The following is a 12158-nucleotide window of genomic DNA, read 5'->3' as shown; positions in this document are numbered from 1 at the left end:
CTTTGCAAAGTGACTCTTCAAAAATGACATTGTGCAGTTCTCTGTTTGTCTCTTGATTCTTTCCATAACAAACATAATAGTTTATGAGTAAATCAATGTGTTTCCTAACTTGCATACTCAGCAGCCTGGGATCTGAGAGCCAAGTTGGGTTTTTTCCTACCTTGTACATCACTGAAAATAAAGATTCTGAAGTTGGAACTTAGCTAACAAAACAATGGCCCCCTAATTCTGGAACTCAGACAGAAGAGAAACCATCTCTCTCTTTGTCTCTTTCAATACCAACTAGTCCCATGCTGTGTTGGCTCTGCAGGCTTAACAAGTAAAAGTAGAAAATCTTTGTTACTAAAGCCAGTAGTTTAGGACTCTGAATACACACAAGGAGCAGGTTGGATGAATAGGAAGATTTTGATTTTACAGTTCACTTTGTAAAGCATCTGTATTGCAGTTTAAAGTTGTTTAAAGTTGTTTGTAAATTATATGGGGTATTAAGTTACTTCAAAAATGTGTTTAGTAATATGTAACACAGATGCCTATGCTACTTTTGTTTCTTTTCTTCCTTGTCAGTCTTAATATTGCTAATAAAAGCTGCAGTTAGACATAACATTTAAAATATATATAAAGGAACATAAGGCATTTCTGTAGATGCAGGATGCTTTGATACATGGGAAATGTGATGTTAAGTATTATTTAAAACAACTCCACAGCATGTGAAATTTACATTTATTTAAATGACTGTTTTCTCAGTGACTCTAGCGGGAATTGCAGAGCATGGTTTTCAAGGATTTCATCTACAGGCTCGAGAACTTGAAGGAGATACTCCTGTTGGTTCCTTTAAAATTACAGATCCCAACACACAAGCCCTTGCATGTCATAATGTTTCGGTATGTGCTCACTTGTTCAGATTAGTTACTTGGCTTGATTAACATTTATATACTTCTGTTGATACTGATCAAAAGAAAAACACATTTTTCATTATGCAATACATGTGAAATTATATCAGAACTCCAGGGTTCTGGCTCACAGAAAGAAAAGGACTCTTGTTCAGACAAATCATTAGACCTGTTCACCTGTTTGTGGCCTCTGATTTCCAAGCCTGTTCGCTATATGATATATCAGACTTCATAGTGACTAGAATTCAATGCCTAGAAGACACATTTGGATTTTTATGTACAATATTGCAGAGGGTCAACTGCAAAATCAGAGTAAAATGTTTGGTGCTTGGCCCAATTCTTAGTACTGGACTAATATTTCCAGCATGGTGCTGTGGGGCTCTGCTGTGCGGCTAGATGTGCTGGCTGTTCGATGAGGTATAGATCCAAAGTCCTGACCTCTTGTGGTGGTGAAAGATCATTTGTCATGGCATTTTTTAACAAAAATCATACAGCAGTCATGGTAAATTTAGTAGAAAATCATGGGCGTAAGGGGAAATAGAGTGTAAAATCCTGGGTATGGACAGAGAAGGGGGATGGATTTTGTGCACGACCCTGTGCACCAGGTCGCCACGCCACTTACTCAAATTTGGTCCGGCCACCCCCCATCATGACAGAGGGGCACCTGGCCCAAATCTGAGTGGAGCTGTGACTCCATGTGCCAGGTCAGAACTCCTGGAGCGGGGAGCTGGGCCCAATCCTGCAGGACAGGAGCTGCTGCTGTGGGCTTAGTGCCAGTAGGGTTCACTCTCCAAACCCTCCTCTTCTTCCTGCACCTCAGGGTCTCCCCTCTGCATGGATGCTTTATTAAAATCATGGACAGAAAGTAAAGTCACGGACAGACTGAGAAATCACTGTACCTGTGACTTTTCAACCACTGTGACAAATCTGCAGCCCCACCCATGTAGCCAAATTCCTTTACTAATATATGCAAGCACATATAGATGAAAAATGCTTTCGCTTTTCATATTTATATTTTTATTACAGAATTCAGCAGTAAGCCACACAAATTCAGAAGTGAAGCACAAAGTTACAACAACTTGGATTGCACCTTTGGACACCAAAAGTATTCAGTTTAGGTATATTTTTGATTATTATTATTTTTTTTGCTTTGATATTTTATTTTCATGGGACAATTCAATATGGTTTCCTTGGGTGTACACTTTCATTCTGGCATAACCATTCTATGCTCTCCATATATTTTCCGTGGCATTGTTTTGTTTCATTGTTTGCATTAGCTTCCCATTGTATTAGTATAATAAAGCCACTACCATTTTGATGTAAACTTTGTTAAAAGTAACTACTGTATATGTGGCCCAGTCCTACAAACCTCTACTCACCCAAATAGTTCCATTACTAGTGGACCCTGGTTCAGAAAGCAATTTTTACCCTTTAGTTCCCCATTCCTTATGCACATGAGAAACTATATGCATGTGAGTAGTCCCATACATGAGAGAGGCCTTTTATTGATTTCAGTAGGCTTTGGCTCAGGCACTAATACAACATTTTTGCTTGTTTAATAAAATAATTTCTTTCATATTGAGTCTGGAATAAATAATGATTAGAGGTGGGAATCCTTGAAGACTAATTTTAAACATCACTTTCTTTCTTTGTTTATTTAATTCTGGCATTTCCATAACCTGTTCTCAGCAAATTTTTTTTCATGCCCTTTTGTGGAAATGACCCAAGACACACACTGAGTGAAGAAAGCTGCTAAAGCCAAATTTATGCCACGTTTTATGTAACTTTAATTAGCCTGGCATATTACAAAGTTTTCATTAACAACAAAAAATAACGTCTGGGGCTAACAATAAGTTTGCCAAGTGTTATTCAAAATCGATTTGAAACAGCTGAGATATTAAACTTCTGAAATCTGAAGTTTACAGTAGAAAGGCCAAATCAGTAACTCCCTTAAGTCCTTACACATACAAAGAGGAGCAAAAAGACACAGAAATGGAGTAACTCTTCCACAGTATGATCATCTCCTCTCCCTGGTCCCATCAAAGCCATGCTTCACCCATAGGTTGAGGCTATATGAATATGAGAAGGTCTGTCAAGGCCTTTCCAAACCTGGTGGATATTTGAGCAGATATCCACACAGGAGTCTATGCTTCTCCAAGCAGCTTTCATTCCTCTTCCATGCATTCTAACCTTCTATTTTGTTGATCCTTAGCAAGATGTTGGACATTAATATAGGAATTATAAAATAAAAAAGTTTCTAAGATTATTAATTACACTTCAAACTTTTTTCTTACACCTTTTCTTGAAGGCTGCAACATGAATTCATACTGAAAATCATACATTTTCAAAAAACTCTAACAAGAGTGAATTTTCTTAGCTGAAAGAAATCTTGTGATTTTATTTCATAATATACTGAAATATAATTTGCTAGAGAAAGTAAATCGTACTGATCTTATTTTCCCTCTAGAGCAACATTTGTTCAAGATTCAGAGAACTTCTGGGTTGGAGTTCTCAGCAAAACTGTCGCTGCTGAACATTCTCAGTCAGCCAATGTCACAGAAAGAAGAAAGAAGAAGAAGGTATGTTTTGAGTTTATCTTGTCTGAGTAGTATAAATAAATGTGGATGTGAAAATATACTTCCATGACAATGGGCCCCATCTGAGGTGTTTCAAATTGGGCATCCATAAACTGAGTCAGACAAAATCAGTGTCTGCTTTGGAAAATTTGACCCTACCTATTTAATCCTCACAACACTCGAGTTATACTAAGTATTATTATCCCATCTGACAGTAAGGAAACTGAGATGCAGAGAGTCCAGTCATTCTAGCCAATGAATACCATACAAAGAACAGGAGAGGGGTTAAATTACGGAGTCAGGTGATCCAAGAGGCATAAGGCACATCATAACCCCTGTCCTCCATGGCTACCCCAGGGCATAAGGATTGGGTGACTACACTGGATGTTCTTAGAAATGAAAGTTTAAGTATCCAGTTCATTTTTATTTTCAAAGAACTCCTCATACTAAACTTTCCCATAGTGTAGGGAGGTGAAGTGAAGTAAGAATAAACCAGGGGACCAGATCTTCCGCTGATGTAAATCACCATTGTTCCATTGAGTTCAATGAAGCAATGCTGGATTGCAGCAGCTGCTGATCTAACCAAAAGTGAACATCTTTCTCTGGTCCTTCATCTCACCAAGTAAATGGGAGTTTCTTTCCCAGGAAAAGGATAATATTCCAAAAAGCTCTTTTACAAAATAATAATTGGCTTCTGTTTTCTTTATAGTCTTCACGGATTGTGATAGAGATGGAATGTATCAAGGTAAGAGCTATTTTTCTACATTTTCCCAGTGTCTTTTATTTTTTAATTGCATTGTGTTTATTATTTGTTTTGTGGGAGCATTTAAAAAAGAATGTCGCCATTTGCATAAATATTTTTCTCCTGAATGTTCCGTGTGGCTCTCACAGAAAATCTTAATAAGACAGACTGACTTTTAAAGGACTGGCATTTAATTTGAGGCTTTGATTATCTCAGCTTTAGAATTCCCATCCTTCATATGCCTCATCCAGTAAGTTCTGGTCCATTCATTTTGTTGATGCTGTAATTGGACATGGACAATGCCAAAAAGTTGACACTGCCTGTGGTTTCTTCTCAAATCTGAGTGCATCATTATCCCGTTTGTTTTTATTTTCGGAGAGATACCCTATCAGTTCTCATATCAGACCATTACATAGAGTAGGGTGATAGAATGGAAACAAACTCCTCTGGTCCTTCACTCAAACCAAGCATGTAAAAGTGTTTATTTTCCTGAAACAATATGGTATTTATACAAGCCCTTTAAGAAGTAACTGGATTCTGCTTTTCTTACAGAAAGGAGGAATTTACTCAAGCAATAGTGGATGTATTCAGGTAAACATTCCTTCTCCACAGAGCACTGAGTCACTATTTGCCATCCACAAATGACAAGAATTGCTTACTTAGAGTTTCTCTCTCTTAAATTTGAACTGGTTGCAGCAAGGAGAAATGATCATTTCCCATTCATCAGAATTTCTCAGAATGTTTCTACTTGTGATAGGCAAAGCGATCACAGAAACTGACCTATATCATGTAGTATATCTAACTCAATTTATTCTTTCCATTTAACAATTTGCCTTTGGGTGAATAAAATCCGCCAAAACTTCTAGATATCTATTTGTCATTACTGCTTTATCCTCCAGATGTTTCTCTCTAAGGTCAGATAAGCTTAAGACTTTCTGCTGTCAGCTTACTTCCTTTATCTTCATTTTCCAGGCATAATGATTCTTTCAGGTTTTGTAGTTCCACCAATATCACTTATCTCACATATTCTGAAATCTTCCTTTCAGTATACAGTAATTTCTATATGAAACTGAACAAAATATGAGTTTTGTTTGAGAAACAATAGGTGACAGCTCAGTGAAGATGTGTTTTTGTTTTGCCTTTCTTGTTTCCAGCAACTATGCTATACATTTCATACACTCCAATGGTTGTGTAGTCGTATTACTAAATAGCTGTGTACAATCATTTTTCATCTGAACATTACTTAGTTTGGAACTCCTAGAAGAATTTACCAGCTCAGGCTCAGTCCAAGTACTGGGCATTAAATATGAGACTGCAACCTCATATTTAGTAAGTAAATGGAATAATGCCAATATAAACCCACTGAAGAGCTGGCCCAATATGTATATTTAGGTTTGTTTGTGTGGAGAGGGGAAAAGGGTTAAGCTTTCTGTAGTAAACTTTTTAATGGTTTAGGTTGGTGGAATGAAATGACCAAAAAATGTCCCCTGTGGTATTTCATTCCACAAGGTCGTTCTTTTTTCCCTAAAGCAGCAGTTTCCATAGAATTAGTTCTTTACAAAATTAATAATTTATTTCTGATTTGTTTACAGCGTGGATCCTCTGGTTCCTCTCATACCAGCTCTTCTGTAGTAAGTACCCTAACTCCCCTCTATTTATAATTTTGCCCCAGTCTAGCTCTTAGTATACTTGAGTTTCCAAAATTATAGAGATAGAGGCTGACTGATGTTATTCAACACTGTGGTAAAATATGTCTCTGTCAGTAAGCTCAGGGATTCCAAACAGTTATTGATCCACTAATGCATGGTAATAGACAATAACCATACAGGATCTAAGTCTTTGCAGGTTAACTTGTTATTGCACTCAGTACTCACTATCCATATCCTCACTACAAACATGGCCACCTCTACTTTATTAACCAAGCATTAAGCTGATACTGTCAACAAAACAATAAATAAATCCTTGTTTCTTTACTTGTGGTGTTAATGCTATCTGGAATCATTAAATAAAATTATTCCACATAGCTAATTTGTTCTTTCACCCTTTTAAGTGTCACTTTTTTTCTTTTCATTCTGCTTGGATAATAAAAATAGAATGTGCAGTTTCTCTTTTGTTTCTAGCCATTTTCGTTTTTTCCCTCTAATTCATTTACAAAATGTTACAAAACTTTCTGGCCTAACGTCCTTGACATTCACTTAATTCAATAATATTTGCAACACCATCTCCAGTGCAAAACATATGACCCCTTCAACGCAGGACTACTGTTGTAATTGAGTTCATTGTCCATTCCTATTGGCCTTTTAAAATTCCAAGTGTACTTATATATGTGTTATTATGGAACAATTTACATCTTTTTAATCCAAGTTATTTTGGGCACAATTATATTTACACTTAATTTCCTTCCTAGTAGATTTGGGCCTTTTTAAACCCACAGGGTCAAGTTCATCCTTATTTTATCTCTGTTGTCTTGAACTGAGTTAGACTGTATATGTACTTAGTGTATTTATTAGTGAGTTATTTGGGAACAGTTTCCACTCCACATACCCCATCCCCAAACCTTGTTGATTGCAGTTGTATCCAGCTATTGTGACACTCTCTGAATAGGTATTTCTTAAGCAACACTGTTACACAGCAAATACTGATTTCCTTAATCTTCAGTTTCAAGCAATAATTATTCTGTTTTCTCTCTCTTTTCACCATATGTATGGACTAGGACTTGGATTGTCATGGTTTGGCATGACTTGTGTATGGATCTTTTTCCTGGATTTTGCTTACACTTAGGAAACCTTACTAACTCAGACTGACTCTTGAAGGCGACGTATTAAACTGCTACAGCCCTAGACAGCTCACTTTCATTAGATTTTCTCTCCTCTATACCCAAAGCTCACTGAAGTCAATGAAAAAACAACGAGGAGTCCTTGTGGCACCTTAGAGACTAACACATTTATTTGGGCATAAGCTTTTGTGGGCTAAAACCCACTTCATCAGATGCATGGAGTGGAAAATACAGTAGAGAGCTATAAAGACACAGCATATGAAAAGATGGGAGTTGCCTTACCAAGTAGGGGGTCAGTGCTAACGAGCCAATTCAATTAAGGTGGAAGTGGGCTATTCTCAACAGTTGACAAGAAGGGAGGAAAAATCACTTTTGTAGTGCTAATGAGTTCAATGTAATCGAGGTGGCCCATAAGTGTCTTTCCATTAACCTCAGTCGGATTTGGATTAGGCTCCATATGACTAATTCAGGTCAAATGTCCCCTCAGCACATGTGGTATTTTTTCAGTTCTGATGACTCTTCAGCAGAATCCTTCTGCTACTACTATATCAAGCCTTTCTAGTGTAAAGCAATAGATAAAGGCAGACAAAATGGAATGTGAAACTTCTGTTACCCTTCACCTTACCACACAGGAAATTACAGGAAGGTTATTTTTCTAAAAAGCTATTGTGTTCTAACAAGTCCTTCTACAAAGAAATGGCTGATTTATGGTTTCTTTACAGGGTGTGCACACAGGCGCCGACTTTCCAAAGTGCTGGGGGGGGCTTGACCCCGGCATTGTCCCAGGCTCTGCCCCACTCCACCCTTTTCCCAAGGCCCCACCCCTGCCCCGCCTCTTCCTGCCCCACCTCTTCCCGCTCAGTTCCAACCCCCTCCCCTGAGTGCACCACGTCCTTGCTCCTCCCCTTCCCACCACCGCAGCCTCCTGCATGCCGCAAAACAGCTGTTCGCAGCAGGCGGGAGGCACAGGGAGGGAGTGGGAGGTCTGAGCCATGGGGCCCACCGGTGGACAGGAGGTACTGGGGGTGAGTGTGTGGGGAGCTGATGCGGGGGCTGCCGGCAGGTGCTCAGCATCCACCATTTTGCCCCCTTGGGTGCTCCAGCCCCAGAGCACCCACAGAGTCGGTGCCTATGGGTGTGCAAAGTTCCGCATTGGCTGGCAGTAGCTATATGAGCTGTTTCTTCAAAGTATTAGAGTTGGTTTATTTATTATTTATTTATATAGTTGATCAGCATTCAGCTCAGTAAGGGCCTGATACAAAGTGAATTGAAATCAATTGAAATACTCCCATTGATGTCAATGGGCTTTGGTTCAGGACCACACTGCAGTGATAGTTATCGGTTTCATCGGGTTCTTTACTTTTTGTTGTTGAGGCCAGCCAAGAGTAGGGCCCCATTGTGCTAGGCACTGTACAAACACAGAGAAGTAGAAGATCCTTACTCCAAAAAGCTTACAGTCTTAAAGTGACAAGACAGACCCAGGATGAAGGCAGGGGCAGAGCACACAAGCAGAGTGAACAATGTGATGGCAACAATTATTATGTTCCATGATTTTTTGTGGTGTGGTATTTAAGATGGGATCAACTACATGGAAGGAAAAGGGAGGGGAAGGGGCAAGGGGAGAGGACGGGAGGAGAGGGTAAAAGAAGCAGGTGTGGATGAAGTTGAGGTGAAGAGACTATGGAGGAGGAGGAGGAGGAAGGAAGGTTGGCTGAACAGTCAGTCAATGCAAGGCAGAGAATATCCAGTCAAAACTGTAGAAAGTTATTGGAATGTCTGAAGGACCAAAGGTACCTGCTTCTGCCTATATTGGCTGGCAGCTCTGGCTGGTTAGTGTCTCCAGTTTTCTCTGAAGCCCCATGACAAGGGGGAAGGGGAGGCACCACTGGGTCCTAGCGCCCCCAGAGTCAGTATGGGGGCGGTCTCCTTCACAATATTATAGACAAGAGGATGCTGGCAGGAGGGGTGGTCCCAGCTGGGTCCATTTGACTGCATCCCTGCCAGTGCTGCTTTTGGCTGCTTCTGCCCCTATCAGCTAGAATCTCAAATTGAAGGAGGGAAATTCTTTTGAGGTGAAGGGCAGGAGAGCGGATGGAGACATCATGGAATGTGGAATCTGCTCTTGTCCTTCATCTCACCAGGGAGATAACCAGAGGGAGTTCTCTGTTCCTAAAACAGTAGCTCAGCTTAGCAAGCCCTATTACAAGGAAATAAATTATTTCCATTTTCTTTATCATATATCCATGTTTCACAGGACAGCAATAGCTATTCCCAAGTCAGCCCTCTTTCTCTAGTTTGTAGAGGGTATCTCCATGATGCAACTTTTAGCAACTTCCCAGGTGGAGAATTAGTTCCCTACTTCTGTTGTGAGGGGTTTGATGAAGGGCTACATTCCTAAGGATAAAATTATATGGAAACTAAGAGGATGGCTGAGGTTATCTTACTGAAATGGAATTGTTCCAGGCAATCACATCATATGCATGTGCCACAGTTACTGACTCAAACTGTATGATAACATCCACCTGTACGTATCCCCAGTCTCCACATACGGCTGAATGGCAATGCAGACTTTTGGTGCTGAAAATTGAAGATTTCTTTTCCCGTGTTTCATAAAGCGTGGAAATAACTGGTATCTTCTTTCTTTCAGGTTGGAGTCATTTCTCCAGGAGGAGGCCGGGGTGGATGTGTCCCAGTAAGCACTTTTCTCATCCTCACTGAATTTTGTCCCAGTGTGACTATTTTAACTACAATGCTTAGCTATCAGTTACATTAGTGTTAATGTGGGAGCTTTTGTTTTATAGCAAAAGTAATGTAGAAAAACTAAGAGATGATTTTGACAATGTACTCAAGTAGAATAGACTCAGCTAATCAGAAGGCAAGGATGCTGCCCAGTTCATAGACTCATAACATTCATAGACTATGCCAGTCTGTGTATTCTGATTTGCTGCTGACCTCAGAATTCAGCAGCTGTAACTCCACAATAAATATCGCTACTTCCATTAAAGGAAGTGTTATTAAAGGAACACTGTCAGGTTAAAAATCTTCGACAAGTAAATCCAATTATCCAGTAAGGCGCTAAGCACACTCAGTTCCTACTGAAGTCTGTGGGTTGAGAACACTCAGCACCTCACAGGACTGAGTGCTTGGAGAACATCTGAAACATTCTTATCATGAGAGGTTGGAATAAATGAAACTCACTTCTACATGAATTTTGAAATCAGCAGAGAGAAACTAAAATTTAGTAATCAGTATTTACCTTTATTTTGGAAAAAAAATCCTTGCTTGTGTTACTAACATGTAAGATTGTTAATATTAAAAGAACTTTTAAAATATACACTACTTTTTCACCATTTTTGCTGGTTCTTGACATTTTACCTTACATTCACTTTGAACAATGAAAACAGGAGGCTCCATTTAACTTTTGCTTCTCTTCAGTTTAAGCTTTCTGTTTTACATGCACCAGCAAAATACTACAATGCTGGGCTGTGTAATGGGGTCTACAAACCCCGTACTGAGCATAAACAGAAGGGAGAGGAGAATCTCTCCTGTTTACAAGCAAGCAGTCATAGAGGCAGGCACCCATAGCTGCAACCAATAAAGGAAACAAGGCCTGCTATAAAGGGGAGAGTACAGAGAAGGAAGAGGAGGTAGAAAGGCCTGGGACAGCAAAGGGGCAACCTGCACCTGCACCTGCACCAGGCTCCCTCCATGAACACAGCCAAGAGACTGAAACAGACTGCTAGGTCCAAGAACTGCCCTGACTGAGAGCAAACTAAGGAAGGCCAGTCAGGAGAAGCAGAGGTCCCTCAAAAGACCATACCAGGAGACAGTAGCAGGCTGCAAACATAATGTGGGCGATTTTTTAAAGCAAATTTAAATTATTTTTCTATTTATTTACAAAATCATCAAACATTTCTGTTAATACCAGCATATATTAATTTATTTAGGGCCAGAATGTGCCTAGCCCTTTTGTGGAGGTATAGTGCAGAACTGGGGGGAGGCATCAGGATCTTTTGCATCTCCCAGACTTGAGGACCAGCTAGAGTTGAGGTTCTGTGTACTTGTGCTTACTCTTCTGTAATAATTACAACAACAATAACAAAATAAGTACTTTCTGTTTCCTCTACAGGGCACTTATGGCATATACAGCAAATATGGCTGTAAAGATGTAAGTATTCGTTTCCCTCTGTATTTGATGTTGTCTCCCAAAATACTACTCAATAATTCAACACTCTGTTGCAAATTGTATTAGATCCATTACAGTCATTGTGTTGCAGAGTTAGATTACTTTGGATAAAGATGAGGCAGGAGCTAGAGGATATCTGAGGTTAGTTAGCATTATGCTGAAACAAAATTGTCTCAGTTAACCAAGCACAAATATGTTGTAGGGTTACTGACCCAAAAGTAAATGCTAATTGTCAATAACCATTCCACTGATTTTTTAGTGGTCTGATATCTCAACATTTGTATCTCTAAAACAAGAAAGGCAACCATAATTGTTAGTTTCTATCCCCAGTTCCATATTCTGCATAACTATTCCCTACATTCATCTGAGATGATGTTCTTTGTATTATTCTTAGTCAAGTACTGCCTGCTTTTCGGATTCCTCTTTTAAAAATGTAGTATATCACACTCACTGCTCAATTTAACCCTCCTTTTCTTAGTGGAGTTCTCTTTGCATGGCTGAAAAACATGTCCCATAATATCAGTTGATTCTTTTAGCAACGCTTTTTTATTTTTGTATTAATCTAGAGAATTTATGTACTGTCAACGTCCATTTTTTCTTATAATTGTATTGAAATGACATTATTTTCTATTTCTATTTTGAATGCCATTGAAACGAGCAAAATATTTTCACCAGAAAGGTGGCACTTTCTCTGATGTGTACTGAGAACTGAGCACATGATCTGTTTACAATGGGACTACTGCCATGCTAAGCTTAAAGTTAGGCTTATATTTACATGCTGTGCTGGAACATGACCTAAACATATGAGTATAAACTTTAATTTCAAAAGAACACCATCCATTAAACTTACATATGATGTAATGTAGTTGAATGATGGAAGAGTCTGATCTCAGTAACCTTGGCATAAATCCAGAGTAGCTTAACTGAAGTCAGAGGAGTTACTCTGAATTTATTCAGCTGTAACTGAAATCAGAATTTAGCTTAATAT

The 12158-nt window shown here is 39.2% G+C and overlaps 1 protein-coding gene across 1 annotated transcript in view; it reads left to right on the top strand.

Moving 5' to 3' along the window:
* LOC140916039 (uncharacterized) overlaps positions 1-12158 on the top strand; it is an 89843-nt gene that overhangs the window by 49930 nt on the left and 27755 nt on the right. The window contains exons 5-12 of the mRNA XM_073356936.1: positions 745-881; positions 1917-2008; positions 3358-3469; positions 4176-4211; positions 4761-4799; positions 5801-5839; positions 9632-9676; positions 11114-11152. Of these exons, the coding sequence (XP_073213037.1) occupies positions 745-881; positions 1917-2008; positions 3358-3469; positions 4176-4211; positions 4761-4799; positions 5801-5839; positions 9632-9676; positions 11114-11152 (539 nt within the window). The remainder of the gene's footprint in view (positions 1-744; positions 882-1916; positions 2009-3357; positions 3470-4175; positions 4212-4760; positions 4800-5800; positions 5840-9631; positions 9677-11113; positions 11153-12158) is intronic.

This window comes from Lepidochelys kempii, chromosome 8 (assembly GCF_965140265.1).
Source record: "Lepidochelys kempii isolate rLepKem1 chromosome 8, rLepKem1.hap2, whole genome shotgun sequence".
Lineage (NCBI taxonomy): Eukaryota > Metazoa > Chordata > Testudines > Cheloniidae > Lepidochelys > Lepidochelys kempii.
The sequence above is the reverse complement of the archived record's forward strand: the minus strand, read 5'-3'. Positions and strand labels throughout refer to the sequence as shown.